Genomic DNA, 17,501 nt, shown 5'->3' with positions numbered 1-17,501 from the left:
TCCAGGGGTGTATTTTCCTCTTACTGTTTTGCCTCTTACAACTTGAGCATTCAGCTGTCTTCTGACATGTGCTGCAGGTGGGAGAGACTGTGAAACTGTAGGTCTAGTTCAGTAAAGCAAACTCTTGGGAGAAAGGATAAAAGCAGAGTTTGTGATGTGCCTGCCCCACCCCGGAAACTTTCTGGAACCTCTCCGTTAGACAAAAAGATAAAAAGATTCTCAGGGGACCCTGGTATTTGAGGAGCAGAGTAGAGCCAGCCACACTGGGAAATCATCAATGACCTCGAAAAGGCCAAGAAACCAAAGTTCATTATTTCTGTGTCACTTTCAGGGGAATGAATATTTGTGACCTTAGCTGGCTTTCATGTTCTCAGCCTCACTCTTTTAAACACCTTTGATCAAAGATATATCCAATCTGGAAGTTGAAAATAGGAACCACCGATGACCTTGTAAAAGGTCTACTTTCCTGTTATTTTTCATTGAGTTGCTAAGGCAGGGTATTTTTCTTTGCAGATTTTTTTCTCTCAGGTATTTCTCTAGAAACTGTCAGGTTGGCCTTAAGATAGTGTGAACACAGGACAAATCCATCTTACTCGATTAGATCTTTTAGCTGGTCTTTCTGGCTCCAGTTCCTCATTGTTCTGGTCTTACACTTGGTTCTTCCAGTAATATTTGGAAAATAACATTTTGATGCAAGCCTACCTTGCTTAAGGGCATGAAGCGGTTTGCTCTTTGTTCAAATCTAATCATATGGTTGGTCATTCAGAATGCCCATCTTTTGGTTCTACCACGTGTTAACTTTTTTCAATATATCCCTAAATCTGGGATGCAAAGTGCCAGGAAGCCCACAGGGCAAGAAAATTATTTTGTTTTTAAGTTCTCTTTCAATCTCCCTGATTATTCCAAGGAAAAAGATTTAGACTTAATTTGATGTTAGTCTTTTTTCAAACTGATCTCACAATTGGTAATCTCTGTTTTTAACAAAGAGAGGGGTTCTTTGTGTCCAGGTATTCACAATATATGATCAAAACTTAAATAAATCTCTGTTTCCTTGTCTTTCTTTTTTCTTTCTTTTCTTTTTTTTTTTTTTTTTTAAGATTTTATTTAGGGGCACCTGGGTGACTCAGTGGGCTAAAGCCTCTGCCTTCGGGTCAGGTCATGGTCTCAGGGTCCTGGGATGGAGCCCCGTATCTGGGCTCTCTGCTCAGTGGGGAGCCTGCTTCCCCTTCTCTTTTACCTGCCTCTCTGCCTACTTGTGATCTCTCTCTGTCAAAATAAATAAATAAAATTAAAAAAAAAAAAGATTTTATTTATTTTGGGCTCCTGGGTGGCTCAGTTGGTTAAGCCTCTGCCTTCAGCTCAGATCATGATCTGAGAGTCCAGAGATCAAGTTCTGCATGAGGGTCCCTGCTCAGCGGGAAGTCTGTTTCTCCCTCTGCCCCTCCCCCCTGTTTGTGAGCTCACACATGCTCCCTCTCAAAAATAAATTTTAAAATGTTTTTTTAATAAAAGGAAATTCATTTTAGCCAGAAAGAAAGGAAGGAAGGAAGGAAGGAAGAGAGAGAGGGGGGCAGAAAGAGAGGAAGGAAAAAAGAAAGGAAGGAAGAAGAAAAAAGAAAGAGAAAGAAGGAAAGAAAGAAAAAAAATGTGAGCTCACTGCAACAAAACAAAACACTGTCACATTTACCAGGTGCTTTCTATGTATCAGGCATTGTTCCACGCACTTCTCAGTGACCGTGGGAGGTAGATACAATTATTATCCCATTACACATGAGGACACGGAGCCACAGACATGTCAAATAACTAGCCCAAGGTCATCCAACGAGTAACTGATGAGCCAGTGTCAGATCCAGTCCACATGATCCAAGAACCCAGGCATTCAACCACCACATTACCCTGAGGTGTCAGTATTGCAGAATGTGAAGGAATAAGTGAAGTTTGAAAACTCTGTATTTCATACTTGCAGATACAGCTACAGCCAGACTCTCTTACTCTTCCCTGGTCATGTGCTATGTAGTCCCACTTCCTGCCTTCAGTCATGCTCCTCCCTCGATTGTCTTGTTGACCTCTCTGAAAATCTAAGTGGTACTAGTAATATTGACTCTTCTCAAAATCTGGGTTTTCTAAGAAATGCTTTCCCTGTCCCAGGTACTCCTGAAATTTTTGCACTTCCTTAACACTTAAATATGCAATTTACACCAACCTGCTGTAATCGTGCCTTATAATTCTTTTTATAGAAGACATGTTACTCCCCTGCTTAAGTGCCTCAAACATGGAATTTAGAATAAAATCAGGGGTTCCTGGGTGGCTCAGTTGGTTAAGGGTCCAACTCTTGATTTCGGCTCAACTCTTGATTTCGGCTCAGATCTCAGGTCATGAGATTGAGCCCTTTGTCAGACTCTGCCCTCAGTGTGGAGTCTGCTTGAGATTCTCTCTCTTCCTCTGCCCCTCTCCCAACTTGCACACACGAGTGCTCTCCTCCCCACCTCTCAAAATAAATAAAGTCTTAAAAAAAGTGAATAAAATCAAAGGCCCCCCACAGAGCAGGACAACTCTTTCACAACTTCTAACACTTATTTTTTTTCCGATTCCACGGATACAGGTCTTGTTTCTCTCCCACTAAGTTGGAAATTCCTCAAGAACAGGAACCGGTTTTTCCAATTATTTTGTTTCCTTGTGTTCTTTCATTATTGGACCCTTTACTGTGTGGCAGTGACAGGTCTGGGAACCATAACATGCCTAGGGAGTGTTGCAGAAGAGAGGATATGGTTCAGCAAATCTCTCCAGAATCTAGTGTCTGCAGAATGGAAAAGCATCAGCAATACGGTAGCCTCACTTTCAGTACCTGACACATCCTCCCTGCTTTCTCTGCCTTCTACCAGCCACTCACCACCGAGCACATCTGCCATCACGGCAGACCCTGCTCCTGCCTTCCCTGTGGCCAGAGAGCCTCTGTTTTCTAACACACAACACCCACACGCCCCAAAGGTGGCTAAACTCTGTTTTCAGAATTTCTCAGCAGTTTGACATGAGCAGTAGGAGAGGGTGACCACAAATAAATTTTTCAGTTAAATGTGAGATGGGCCCAGGGCGCCTGGGAGGCTCAGTGGGTTAAAGCCTCTGTCTTCGGCTCAGGTCACAATCCCAGGGTTCTGGGATCGAGCCTTCCATCAGCGGGGAAGCGAGTCTTCCATCTTTGCTCAGCCGGGAGCCTGCTTCCCTTCCTCTCTCTCTGCCTGCCTTTCTGCCTACTTGTGATCTCTGTCTGTCAAATAAATAAATAAAGTCTTTTAAAAAAAAAAAATGTGAGATGGGCCCTAATGATCACATGTGTATCAATGATACTGTTTTTTTTTTTTTCAAGCAAAATAATAATGTACTTTATAAAAGGGACAAAGACCATGATCTTTCAAGAAAACTTTTCTAAAACTTTCTACATTTGAAGTTCTTTTACTTAAATCTCAGTCTGGTGACGATGTGTTTGGGGTGTGATAAGTTGGAGGTTTGGGGGCTATTTTTTCTGCCTCTGTAGCTATTTAAAAAGCTGCAGAGGCCAGTTGCTGAGTGTCTCCACTTCTTGCAGCACTTCCGTCCCCCGAGCTCCCTTGTATTACAAGCAGAAAATAACAAGCACAATAATAGTTTGGGAATTGACTGGGTACTGAGAGGCCATGGACAGTCGGAGTGCACAGGTGGCCATGCTCCTGTACAGGGGCAGCTCCCTGGCTCCCTGGCACCCTGCCCTGTTGTCCTTTTGTTTCTTTTTCTCTGCTTTTCTCCAGCACACCCCTCTGATGTGAGCAGTAGAAACAGCTCACATTGTAGCTTCAGCTTAACAACATCTCTGACTTCCCCCTTTTGCCTACTGGCTTAGTTCATTTTGACTATCCAAATGTGTGCTGTCAGCCACTGTCCCTTGAGATTGTCCCCAGCTCCGAATGGAAGCATCCTGCCTGGGCTGGGTGTTCTTAAGCAAGCCGCATGTCTTTCCTCCCTTTTCAAGGATTCCGGAAGATTATTTAACAAGCTCTGCCTTTGTGTTCTTCCTCTTATAATTCTTTCTTTCACTTCTAGGTGAGAAGCGTCACTGCTTTGACGTCAACTATAATCCTAGCTATATGTACGAGAAAGAGAGTGAGATAATCCAGACCCGGATGATGGACCAAGCCATCAATAATGCCATCAGCTACCTTGGTGCTGAAGCCCTGCGCCCCTTGGTCCAGACCCCACCTGCTCCCACCTCAGAGATGGTTCCAGTAATTAGCAGTATGTATCCCATAGCCCTCACCCGTGCCGAAATGCCAAACGGTGCCCCCCAAGACCTAGAAAAGAAGAATATCCACCTGCCAGAGAAGAGCTTGCCCTCTGAAAGAGGCCTCTCCCCCAACAATAGTGGCCATGACTCCACGGACACTGACAGCAACCACGAAGAACGCCAGAATCACATCTACCAGCAAAATCACATGGTCCCCGCTAGGGCCCGCAATGGGATACCACTTCTGAAGGAGGTCCCCCGCTCTTATGAACTCCTCAAGCCCCCACCCATCTGTCCGAGAGACTCCATCAAAGTGATCAGCAAAGAAGGGGAGGTGATGGATGTGTATCGGTGTGACCACTGTCGAGTCCTCTTCCTGGATTACGTGATGTTCACTATTCACATGGGTTGCCACGGCTTTCGTGACCCTTTTGAGTGTAACATGTGCGGATATCGAAGCCATGATCGGTATGAGTTCTCATCTCACATAGCCAGAGGAGAGCACAGAGCCATGCTAAAGTGAACATCTGGTCCCAGAGATGATTTATGCCTGAGCATTCAACATAATTTGTAAAAACCGACACCCCGCCTAACAAGCTATTCTCCAAACAAACTCAGTTCCAAACCCCTTTCCATACCACTTTTAGTGTCCAAAGGGTCAAGTTCACATGGACAACAGAGAAATGCTGTCTTCATTCAGAAATTGTTTGCTTTTATATCATGTTATCATTTTTGTGAGACCTTTGTTTTCTCATCGGGGACTTGAGTTTTTATGACATTTAAAAGCCATTGAAGTATTTGGTCATTACCTTTTGCAGCAATAGAACAAGCAGTCCTTGGAGTTTGTTGCCAGTCAAAAGAGTCCCCCAGCTGTGCTGCATGAGACATTCTTTCTGAGATACAGTGCCATATGTGGAAAAGTCATACATCCAGGTCCATAAGAAGAGCTCACCAGCTAACTTCGGTGGGAAGACATGCCCTTCTGCACTTAACAGAGGCTGAAAGTCTAGGATATAATCTCCTCATCCCTAATTAGAGTCTAATAGTAAGGAAAAGAACAGTGATAAAATAAGTATCTGTTACCAGTTTCTGAAGACCCCAGTCTCCAAGCAGCAGACCCATTTCTTATCACACAAGTAAAAAAAAAAAAAAATCAAGTTATTCGATGATACTTCTGCTTCTAGCCTCCCATACCAATTAAAAAACTGCTTTGGGTTAAACCAGTCCTGTATAAGAGAAATTCTATACCAGAAGAACTAATGGTTTTAAACATAGACTATCATTGAAACTTCACAAAGTTGTCTGTTAAGGCATCCATTTCCTGTCGTCGAAATTGGCAGAACTGGACTCTGAGGGGGAAATAGTTCAGCAGCAGGAGGAGAGGGGCAGCTCTGTGAACGTTCTTGGTCTTCTTCATGGAGCATTAGTATATAGACCTAAGGCACACTTGCCGATAATTTTTTTTTTTTTGACAGAAAATAGACAATCCAAAAAGCATGACTTAGTCTCCCCTTTCCCACAGGAGAAGAATGAGGGACAGATATCATGAGTATTGTCTGGTTCAGTGTTAAGCTTCCTGAAGAAGTGAAGAGAGGCGTACCCCTGCTAACAGGTTCTCCTTCATCAAGGCGGATAAGGTTTTCTCCCTGTTTTAAGCTGCTGTATGCCAGGAAGATTCCTGAAAGTCTGCTCTTGGTTCTGCAGATCTATTGGCCAGCTTTGTCATTAATTATGAGAGATATGCTATCAAGGAAAAGTGCAGGGATAATTGTAAAATTAGTACTGCAGTAGAGGTCCCAAAATCTGTTTGCAAATTCCATATTGGCTGCTAATTAGCTATATGACTTTGGGCAAATCACTAAACTCTTAAAACTAAGTTTCTTTAACAATAAAGAATTGGGCTTAAACGCTCTCTAAGGTCCCTTGCAGCTTTAAATTTATGTGATTATGCTGTAGCTTCAGTTATCTTTTAAGCCTTTTCATGTATGGGTACTAAGCAGGAGAATATGTATATGAATACCTGTTTCACATTTCTTTGGTGTGAAAATGGTAGTGTTAAATTTTTCCTTTAACTACTAAGTTGTGAATGTGAAGAGGATGGTGGGGAGGAACAAAAAACAGGAAGGTATTTTGATCTTGCCCCAAAGTGTACACACAAAGTGGCACCTGCAGCTGCTTGCCAAAGCCTTTTTTTTTTTTTTTTCTTTTTTAAGAACTGGTGTTAGAATAAATTCTGCTTCCAGGGACAACTTCATGGAATCTATTTACAAATTGAGAGTAGTTTTATGCACACTTCTACCAGAGTCAAGAATCCCCAATTCCTGTTAGATTTGCATTTTACGTATCTGCCTTGGTATTTCAAAAGGGCTTAGGCATTAGATTCAAACTCAACTAACTTATGTGCTGCCAGTAATTAAAATGTTCCCCCTCAGACTGCACAAATGGCTTAGCCTTCTCTGTAGCATGGTGTCTGTCTCAGGAAAACAGATTTTGTGAAATTCCATGGTAACAGTCCCAACATGTTTGAGATTTCGGCTAAAAGACTGGATGTATTTCAGTTCATAGTCCTCAGCATTTAACTGTATTTCCGTAATCCTAGACTCCAAGCTACGCCAGGTTACTGACACGCATTGTGGCAGAGGAGCTGCTTGTTATACTCTTGAAATGCCACACGTCCTGCTGACTCTTCAGGGGACAAAAGAAAGAGAATTTGGTTGGAGAGAAAACTGGGGAAAGCAAGCATTTCCAACAGATTAGTGGGAAAGTCTTTCTGAAGAAACCAGTGTTGGCTCCTTAAGATAGTGAAAGAGGCCCATCCCACTAAGCTGGGGACTTTTTTTTTTTTTTTGAAGACATGCCTCATTTTCCCTGTGACTAACAGATTTTCTGAATGATTTCCATTCTTCTGAGGTCAGTTTTCTAAGTGCGGTGACCACTCACAAATGCTACTTTCATTGTAGCCTTCTGGGCCTAGCTGGGGCACACCGAGTGCAGAGAAAATTTGTATATGCAAACTCCATGTTTGTAAACCATCAAGTTGAACCAGGTACCACACTGGTAAACATGTCCTTCTGTAGGCACCGCTTATATCAATAAATGCCCTTTCCCTGTGCTGGGGGTCGGGGAGAGGGTGAAGGACAATCTTAGCACGGTTGCTTAAAGAGAAGGGCAGAGTCAGGATTCACATGCAGCCACACTGGACAGTGAGGTCCTGCAGCAGCCCGTAGATCTGAGCTGTCCGTCACTTCCCACCACACACCCAGGGGGCCACAATCCAGGGAATAACCAACCCCACGAAAAGTTCCCTTGCAGCCAAGGTGACAGAATTGGGATGAGGGGGGAAGGGAATTGGCTCTCCAGATGTTCCTCATCACTCCTCTTGAATTGTTGCACAGGTACTTCCTACTGGCAAGAACTAAACAGAAGTGTCTCCCCCATTACTTCCACCACCACTACCAGGGGAAAAAAATATATAGATAAATCCACCAGCCTTTAGATTCCTTAAGTCATTCTCCCTAAAAGATACTTGCTTGACACAGATAAGCTAACTAATCTTTTCCCTTATTACCGACTCTGTACTGTTCCTGATGCAGCTTCTGACTTTGTCAGTGACAACTTTTCTCACCTTTTAAATGCAGTGCTTAACATTTTGCTAGGCCCATATTCACAGTGGCCCAGATATAAAGTGACCTCAGATTTCTTTTGCAAAGAAAAAAAGCACAAAATTTTGCTTAGTTGAAACACTGTGTTATGAACAAATCTCACACCAACATAAAGTTTTTCCAAGTAGTCTCTGTATCACTGTTCTTACTCTCCTCCTCTGCTTTTTCCCCTCTGCCAAATGTGAGGTTTAGCATGTTTTAAAGGAAAAAGCCCAACACAGGCAGTAAGATCATAATGGAAATATTAAATGGTTAGTGTCCGGGGCGCCTTGGTGGCTCAGTGGGTTAAACTGCTGCCTTCGGCTCAGGTCATGATCTCAGGGTCCTGGGATCGAGTCCCGCATCGGCCTCTCTGCTCAGCAGGGAGCCTGCTTCTCGCTCTCTCTCTCTCTGCCTGCCTCTCCGTCTACTTGTGATCTCTGTCTGTCAAATAAATAAAAAAAATCTTAAAAAAATAATAAAATAAATGGCTACTGTCCTAACTTTAAAGTGTACCCCACAGATAACAGATCCATTGGTCTCTAGTGGAGATCTAGAAACCAGACCACTCAAGATTTGAACCTTCAGAGACAGCCAAGTTCTTTCACAAAGACTTGGAATTGAGATTTAAGAGCTAAAGACAAGAAAGTGGAGTGAATGGGGCGCCTGGGTGGCTCAGTGGGTTAAAACCTCGGCCTTTGGCTCACGTCATGATCCCAGGTCCTGGGATCAAGCCCTGCATTGGGCTCTCTGCTCAGCAGGGAAGCCTGCTTCCCTTCCTCTCTGCTTGCCTCTCTGCCTACTTGTGATCTCTGTCTGTCAAATAAATAAATAAAAATCTTAAAAAATAAAAAATAAAAAGATAGTGGAGCAAGGTAAATTTTGTCCTAGAAAATACCATCAGGCTTTGCAGAGGAAGATAAGAGATACACAATGATGTCTCTTCTCTTTTAAAGAATTGGGAGCTATTTTTATGCTCAGAGAGTATAGATCAGAGAACCTCTCTCTGTAGGCAGAGTTCAGAAAAACAATGGATTTGGGACTTAAGTGCCTGTAAAGAAGACAATTTTGGCCTGAAACCAAAGGCTAGACCTGGGCCACCCTAGGAAAAGGATTCTGTTCTCTAAAGCTGAAGGACTGAATGGTTCTCTGAATGATCAGTGAAGCCAGGGCTGGACACCATTGTCTCTAAGGACCGTGGACTCAGAAGAGCCCTCAAGAGAAGTGTAGGCTTCAGACTTGCATGAGCTCAGAACACAGGACGGTAGCTCCATTCACCCAAGCTGTAGATAGTGTGTACCCCACCATGCTGTCAACATGATAACCAGGTCTTTGCACTTTGAAAAAGCTGAATGCAAGTTTCCTCTGAATATTACAAGACTGGACTATCGTATACATTGATGTTGATTGAGCTGACGTTTGAAAATGGAATGTTAATGTTTTGATTAAAAAATGTAAGGATGTAGTATCTACCTCCCAAGGATGTTATGAGCTCTTATGTAATTTTGTCTAGGGGATGGTGTTACTGGGCAGGGGCTGTTTGAGATGGTTACAAGTTTTCTACTGTATGCACTATATGTGAATTTAAAGACATGGAGATATTCAAAGGCCATTCTAGGACCATGATTCAGTAATTCAGTAGCCAGTGGAGGCCTTTAATCTCAAACACAGAGTTTCCTTCATGTTATTTTAATGTGTAAGCGTAAAGAATATGCTGACAATTAGAACCAGTATAAGTGAACTTCATGCTAAAGATACTTCATGACATTGTAGCCAGGGAAGTAGAATGGCTTTGCTCCCTCCCTGTCTCATGAGCTCTCGACTATCGACTCCCCAAGTAACTTAGAGTTTCCTCAAATGGTCCTCACTGTCCATCTCCCTGTTGACCCTACTCTAGAAATCCTGGAGAGCATCCCAAAATGTCACCCACCTCCTCTCAAGCATGTGGGACCTAGCTTCTGAAGTTACTTTGCTTCTTCCTCTCCTAAATAGACTGAGAACAGATATTTTAACACTTTAGGAAAATGGGGCAGCATTCAAAATGATCCCAGTGCCAGTGACTCATTTATACAAGGACTTTTCCAGGTTAGCAAACAAAAACCCTTTTTGGTGGGCCTGCTTCTGTGGGTTCACAGAAACCAGATTACTGTGGGTTGCAAAGAATTAGCAGGTCATTTGAAAAGCAGACATCTCTTCACCCAGACTGTGGTTTTGCATGTTCAGGTTCTCAGTCTATGAGCTTTGGTGAGGGATCATTTTGGCTACTGGAAAAACCATAGGTTATTTTCAATTTCTGGTTGCCAAAGCCACCACACGTGTGGTCTGTGGATGACCCTTGTCTGCAGAATGGCGGAGGAAGAAGGGAACCTGGTTTGGGGGTTCAAAGGGGCTCAGGGTGGCCTTCCCCCAGGGAGGAAGGGAGGGAGGCCTTGCCGAGTGGTTTTGACACGGCCTGTGCTCATAACATTCTCATCTGGGTTTCTCAGAAATGCCCTCCCTGCCCAGCAGTGACCTTCCCTCTTAACTCCTCTTGAGTTTTACCCAGAGTCCAACCTTTGGGAGCACTATAAGGTGTCCTACTCCTCTGTAAAGACTGTTTAAAGAAAGTCAGCTTCTGAAATGTAGCAATGCTAACCTTGCTAGAACCATAATGAGTGCACAGTCACATTAAAAAAACAAAAAACAAAAAAACCCTGCTGATAGATTTCAAGGTTTCTGTATCATGTTTGATTTTTACACTGAGAAATAAAAAATACTGGTGTGTTTAAAATTAGTCATTGTGCATGCCTATCATTTGTAGTTGTCAGAAAATGGAAGGGTTTAATTTTGCCTCTAAGACTTTTTTTTTTTTTAAAGATTTTATTTATTTATTTATTTATTTGACAGAGAGAGAGAGACAGTGAGAGCAGGAACACAAGCAGGGGGAGCAGGAGAGGGAGAAGCAAGCTTCCTGCCAAGCAGGTGCTTGGCCGGATGCAGGGCTCCAGATCCCAGGACCCTGGGATCATGAACTGAGCCAAAGGCAGATGCTTAACTACTGAGCCACCCAGGCGCCCCTAGGAGTATTTTCTTAATTTAGCCCCTCTGGCTATTTCTTAGTCCAAGTACCAAGGTAAACAAATTACCACCAAAATAAGGCATCTGTTCTGATGCCTTGCTGAGCCTGCCATTGGCATCCTGTTGCTGGCTCCCAGCCCCCTAGAGTGGGATACTGGTTCCACTGGCCCTTAGCTCTCTAGAGAAATTTGGGAACTGGATTTGGCAGGATCAACACCGCAGTGTCTCCCAGTTCCAAGACACAGCTCTGCCCTTGCTCTCAGCAGAGGCTATTTCTAGAAGATAGACACGTCCTGGCTTTTTCATCTCTGGGGTCTCAGAGACATCCAAATTTCTTGGGAATCTGGGAAATTCAAGCGCCATCACTAAACTCAGCCACACTTGCCTTTTTACTTTTTTTTTTTTTAAAAGAAGATTTTAAGTAATCTCTACACACCATGTGGGGCTCAAACTTACAACCCCAAGATCAGGAGTCACATGCTCTACTGAATGAGCCAGCCAGGGGCCCCAGCTGCATTTAAATATAGTCTTAAGATACTTGGAGGCCCAAACCTAAGGCGCTGAAGACAAAGTCCTAGGAGAATGACATAAAAATTATCCAGCTTTCTCCCTGACTTGCTGTCTTCTGTTCTCTCTTAGAACATATCAGTAAAGAGTCTAGGAGATGATCTGGCCTTCAGCTCAGCCTCTTCCAAAACATCTTCCCTTCCCCTCCTTTGTGAGCGAGGCAGGAAGAAGCCATTTCTGAAGTTTAGGATTAACAAAGATGGGGTCGGGTTGGTGGCAGCCTCCTCTGGCTCCCGGCTCAGCACCGCCTCCCTCCCACAGGGCCAGATTGTTGGGAGGTCCTCCAGCAGGTTTTGCAGTCCCAGCGCTCAGGGCAGGGAGAGAGGAATTGTGTCGCTGCCTGCCTTTTTAGTGTAACACTAAATACATTGCAGAGTGGTCTATGGGTGGCTAAGTCCCAGCCTTAGAGAGAGTGGTATGTGGCCCTCCTCCTCCCCACTCCCTTCCCAAAGCAAAAGCAGCTCCAAGAGTAAGGAAGACCAGGAGACCTGTTCCTAGTTGCCAGTGAGCAATGGAGACAGCCCGGGGACTGGCTGGACAGTTTCCTTTCCTAATTCTTGGGAACTCATGTGACACTTCAGAGGGTAGTGGGCCTAGCAGGGGAGGCCACCCCACACCTGCACATTCTTCCTCCCCCTCCCCCATCCCTCAACACAACCAGGCCAAACCTCCACCTGCAGGCAACTGCCATCCAAGGGCAAGCAGGGGGACAAGGACCTGTGTCCCTTCCTTCACCTCCCGTTCCCTAGCACCCGGAGTTTGAGGAAAAGCGAGAAGAGAGCTCAGGGAAGGCCAGGAATGCTGAGGGCTGGTTGGGGAGTGAGCGGGGCTGGGGATACCAGTTCTGGCTGGGGAGCATTCCCGGTCAGACAGTTGTTTGCATAAAAGCCAAAAGCCACTGCACCTGGGGTGGGGAGGCCCTCTGGGGAGGTACTCCCTGGCTTGGGGGAGAGGGGGAAGGAAGGTGTCATGGAAAGTCCCTGAAGGACACGGGGTGTTGAATTTGCTGCGGTTTTGTTTTTAACTCTGTCCTGACCCGTGAAGTAGGCAGCTGCCTCCCTGCCCCCCAAATAACAGATCTTCCCCCAGAAGAACATGAATATACCCAAGGAAAGAGCACTGCAGTGGAAAGTATGGAGGTTAGAGGACCTGTGGGTGATGTAGGCTGCCCCCCTTCCCCAGGACTGAGGGGGCAGGAAGCCCTCCAGCAGTCTTCCCCATCACCGCCCCACCCCGCAGGCCCCCCCCCATCACCGGCCCACCCCGCAGGCCCCCTCGAAGAGCTGCCTAGTCAAATAAACCACAGCCCTGGGGGCGGCTGGTGGGAACTAGGGGGGCAGATGCCACCTCCTCCCCAGACTTGTCCTTCCACCAGGTCAATCCCCATCCCACCCCCACTGGATTAGTCTCAGCACCTCAACCTCCCTGTCACTCACAGGCCCTAGCCACCCCCCCAAGACTCTTGGGGTTGGGGAGAAGGGTACAGGGTCAATGAATAAAGCAAATGACAACCCGGTGCAGACTCCAGCTCAGTGTCTGGACTCCTGGCTTCCAACCCCAGCCTTGTCACTCTCTCGGTGACCCTGGACACTTCCATTTCCCTCTCCTGGCCTTAATTTTTCCCTGGAACTGGATCTCTCAAGTTCCTTCCAACGGAGACTAAGCCTAGCCTCGACCCCATGGCTCCAGCCAGGCCCTTCCTCTAACTCCAGAAAGAAGAGGAGAGAAAGAGGGTCCTGTGCCCTCTCCCTTCTCTCCCCATCACACCCAGGCACTGAGGGAGGTGGGGCCCTGGAAGCAAGGGTTATGGCGGCCTATGATCTCCCCAAGTGGCCACGTTGTAAACCATTCTGTGAAAGTCCAATCCTGGCCCACAGGAGTCTGGGGGACAGGGAGGTGACAGTGGAATTGTGGCCTCCGAATATGGGCACGGAGCCTGGGTCTTAACTCCTGGCCCCGGCCTCTCTCAGGTTCTCTGAATTCTGCGTGGACTCAGACACCAGATTCCCGGGTTGGGAGTGCCCAGGCGAGGATAGCGAAGGCCAGGCGGAGGGGGAAGGGGTGCGGTGCGAGGTGGGAGCTGAGGGGGGGGTGTGAGGGGAGGGCAGCTGCACTTCTGAGAAACAGCTCGGCGTCTCAGCAGCCCGCAGCCTAAACCCCTGCCTGCGGCTTCACAGCTCGCTCCTCCTGCCGCCCACGCCGCTCGGGGCCTCTCCGGGGGTCGACAGCCCCCGCGGAGGCGGCTGCTGGGGAGGAGCGGCAGCTCCGGGGACAGCGTGGTGGAACCCGTGGCGTGGGGTGGGGGTGGAAAATGCAGGGAGGCATGGGGCGCGTGACACCCGGGGGTAAAAGGCCATCCCTCCTCCGGGGTCCTGAGCGCCAGCCCTCCGCACGACTGTGTGTCCCCCCCCCTCCTCCACCCCTACCCCAGATGCTGTCCCTTCACACCGGGGTAGGATCCAGAAGTGAAACTGCTCCGGGTCACAGCCCAGCGCCGCCGCTGCGCCCCGCCCCGCCCTTCCGGGCACTGCAGCCCCGCAGGATCTCCCAGGGCTCGGGCGACTGCCGGGGAGGAAACTGGGGGAGGGGAAGGGGAAGTGCCCCGCGGGGCAGTCTGCAGAGCGCGGCCTTCTCTCCTGGGGGTGCCCGCGCGTAACCACGAGTGGGAACCTCGAGAGGCGTCGACCTGCGCAGCGGGAGCCAAGGGGCGGCGCCTGCACTTCCCGCCACGGCCACTGGGTGTCACTGCCGCCGCGCGGCTGAGAGGCTCGGGCGCAGTCAGGAGGCGGGGGCGCGGGTCCCGAGGAACCAGAGCGTCCGGCCCGCGGCGCCCACCAGGTCCTGCCCCGCCTTCGCCGTTGAGGTCCCGAGAAGCTTGGCTGCGGCGCTCAGGCCTCCCTCCCCGCCTGGCGTCCGGAGGCCCCCACGCAGCCCACCAACTCGAGTGAAGAATAACCTAACTCCGTGCCCCGAGACGAACGGGCCTACGGCTGTGGCGCCAAGCGAGCCTCCTTCCTTGGGGACCGGGGACCGGAGCGCGTACTCTGCGGCCCCCGAGCGCGCCCCCTGGAGAAGCGGGCCGGACTTACCCAGCGCCCGCAGCCCCTAGACGGCTCGGCGCCCTTCCGTCCAGCAACCGCGCTCAGGCCGCGGGAAGAAGGGAGCCCAGGGGCGGGCAGCGGAGGCAGGGTGGGGGACCTGAGCGTTCCGCACGTGCTGGATCGCGACGGCGGGATCCTCACTCCGACTCCTGCCTCTTCCGACTCAGGTCTCGCCTTACTCATGCCGCTGCCCTTCCCACCACCACCGCCAGCTCGTTCCTTAGCTGTTGTGGGACGTGGTGGCTCAGCTGGGAAGAAGAGAACCAAAAGGTGGGAACCTGTATCGGGAGTGATGGATGTAAGAGGGCTGGGAGGGAGGAGATGCCCTGGCAGCCTTTGAAAAATCGCGCTCGTCTCTAGTGGGAATACCAACTTCTATCACGTCCTGCATCTACCTCGGGGCTCGAGGTGTTCAGGTAAACGTAGAGGAATACGGCCTTGGCAGCAGTTCTGTGGAGGTGCAGGTGACCTCCCAGTCTCCCTCAGTCTCCCCTAAACCACTCCAAGATAAACCTGATCCAAGTAAAAACAAGCTTCCCACCCTGAAAACGCAACTCCAGCTAACACCCCTCCAAGTACCCAGCAAAGAAAAACCTGCCTCTTCCTCAGACCAGATGCAGCCCTCCTCCCACAGGGCGCTAGCTCATCACAGCTCACCCCACAAGGGACTGAATTTCAGACTTCCTTAAGACCCGGTAGGGCACAATCCATCTCAGCCCAGATAGTACTCCCACTTCCCAACACCCCTACCCATATGGAGATCATGGAGAACCCCTGGGGACCAGCCTCAGCCCCCAGGGACACCCATTCTGTGGCTCTAGACTCTGCAACACCAACTTCCCCAAGATCCTGATGTCTTTTCCCTCCTTGCTCAACTCCCTGCCCCAGCTGGAAGCTGAGAATCCTCTGTCCTAAGAAGCCACACTGTGCATCTCACTCCCAAGCCGCAAAGCTAAGGTTCTGCCAACAGCATGGGACCGGAAAGCAGACTCTGCCACAGACCCCACCTCTGTGCGATTAGGCCCTCTTTTCTGTCTGCTAGACCAGACCAGTCCTATAGTCATGGAAGCCTTTTTTTCCAACTATACCATGAAGCCGAACTGCCATATACAAAGGCAATGCTCTCCCCAACCCCACCCCAACCTGCCTCCCAACTCCTGCTGGAACCTTTGGACTGCAGAAAGGCAGTCTTATGTAAAACTGCTTATGAAAACTGCTTATGTAGATGTTTTGGAAGAAAGGATCCTTCTGAATAGCCTTGGTCTCTCTTGCCTATCTCCTTTTCTTCTTTCCTCCCTCCCTCCTCAGGGTGCCTGGCACTGGGCACAAGGAAGGAGCCAGGCAGGATCACTGACCCAGTGTTGAACCCACCGCTGGCACCAGGATGCCCTCCACCCATGAACTTGGAGTCCGTGTAGATTTCACTGAACAGGATATCTGGGGATCAGTGAAAGCATCAATTGTCCAGAGCTTTGTCTGGATGTCCCACCTAGGGCATCCTGGGGGAGGTGGGCTTCCCTAGAATCATGCTCACCTGTTCTCAAAGTCCAGAAAGTTGCCAGCAGCCCTCCCTGCCCTCCACACTTAACCAGGCAGGGAGGTCAGCCTGTGTCAGCCCTGTGGCCGCGTCCTCCTATAGGCCCGGGGTGAGCCACATACCCCGGCTCCAGGCTCACACCAGTCATAATAGCCCTAAGAGCTGGTGTCCAGGATGTGCTACAGACCATTTTGGGCCAGCGCCTGGATAGGGACCCTGTGTCACCCCCTGTCAAAGCCTGGCTCCCCCTCAGGGAGATGACAGGGAATCTTCTTTTTTCTTTTCCAAAGTCTTTTTCTGATTTCTGAAATGTTCTTTAATAAGTACATATACTTTGGGGGCACTGGGGTGGCTCAGTGGGTTAAGCATGTGACTCTTGATTTTGGCTCAGGTCATGATCTCAGGGTTGTGAGATGGAGCCCCGCATTAGGCAGGCTCTGAACTCTGGGCTGAGTCTTCTTGAGATTCTCTCTCTCCCTCTCCCTCTGCCCCCCCCCCCCCGCTCTCTCTTTCAAATAAAATCTTTTTTTTTTTTTAAGCTTTTGTTTATTTATTTGATAGAGATCACAAGTAGGTAGAGAGGCAGGCAGAGAGAGAGAGGAGGAAGCAGGGTACCCGCTGAGCAGAGAGCCTGATGTGGGGCTCTATCCCAGGACCCTGGGATCATGCCGTGAGCCAAAGGCAGAGGCTTTAACCCACTGAGCCACCCAGGCACCCCTCAACTAAAATCTTAAAAAAAAAAATCACATACACTTTTTAAAATCAAACCCAATAGCTTGATACTGAAAAGACAGTTTGTTAGGTGCTGGTCTGTACGTTCTCCACAAGGCCCCTGCTGCCCTCCCAGCAGCCCAGATTCCATCAAAACCACAAGCCTCCACTAGCCACACTGCAGCTGTCCATGGAAGTCCCTTCTGCCGTCTGGCCTCTGTGGGTCATACTTCAGCCTCTTCGGCAGTAGAACAGCAGCCTTCCCATGTCTCAGAGCTGGGGAGTCTTGTCCTGGATCCCTCTGCAAGCTGATCTTGAGGGGCCCTTGTCCCCCACATTCTCAGCAGCTGCCTCTCCTCCAAGAAGTCAGAGATCTCAGCCACCCAGTGAGGACGTTCATCTGTTGATTGCCAGTGTGCTGCTCAGGGTCAAGCCAGCTGCCTCCTCAAAGGGTCCCCAGTGGTCCAGGTCCTTCACAGTAGCCAGCACTAAGAACAGAGGTGGTAGGGGTACCTGGGTGGCTCAGTGGGCTAAGCCTCTGCCTTTGGCTCAGGTCATGATTTCAGGTTCCTGGGATGGAGCCCTGCATCTGGCTCTTTGCTCAGTGGGGAGCCTGCTTCCCCCCTCTCTCT

The 17,501-nt window shown here is 48.6% G+C and overlaps 1 protein-coding gene across 5 annotated transcripts in view; it reads left to right on the top strand.

Annotated features, from left to right (window-relative positions):
- IKZF3 (IKAROS family zinc finger 3) overlaps positions 1 to 5,392 on the top strand; it is an 87,095-nt gene extending 81,703 nt beyond the window's left edge. For all 5 annotated transcript variants that reach the window (XM_032320779.1, XM_032320780.1, XM_032320777.1 and 2 more), the window contains one exon: positions 4,075 to 5,392. In XM_032320779.1, coding sequence (XP_032176670.1) covers positions 4,075 to 4,778 — 704 coding nt within the window. In that variant the 3' untranslated portion in view covers positions 4,779 to 5,392. The remainder of the gene's footprint in view (positions 1 to 4,074) is intronic.
- The last annotated feature ends 12,109 nt before the right edge of the window (positions 5,393 to 17,501 follow it).

The sequence above is a fragment of the Mustela erminea genome, chromosome 18 (assembly GCF_009829155.1).
Source record: "Mustela erminea isolate mMusErm1 chromosome 18, mMusErm1.Pri, whole genome shotgun sequence".
NCBI lineage: Eukaryota > Metazoa > Chordata > Mammalia > Carnivora > Mustelidae > Mustela > Mustela erminea.
Note: the sequence above shows the minus strand (reverse complement) of the source record. Positions and strands in the feature narration are given on the sequence as shown.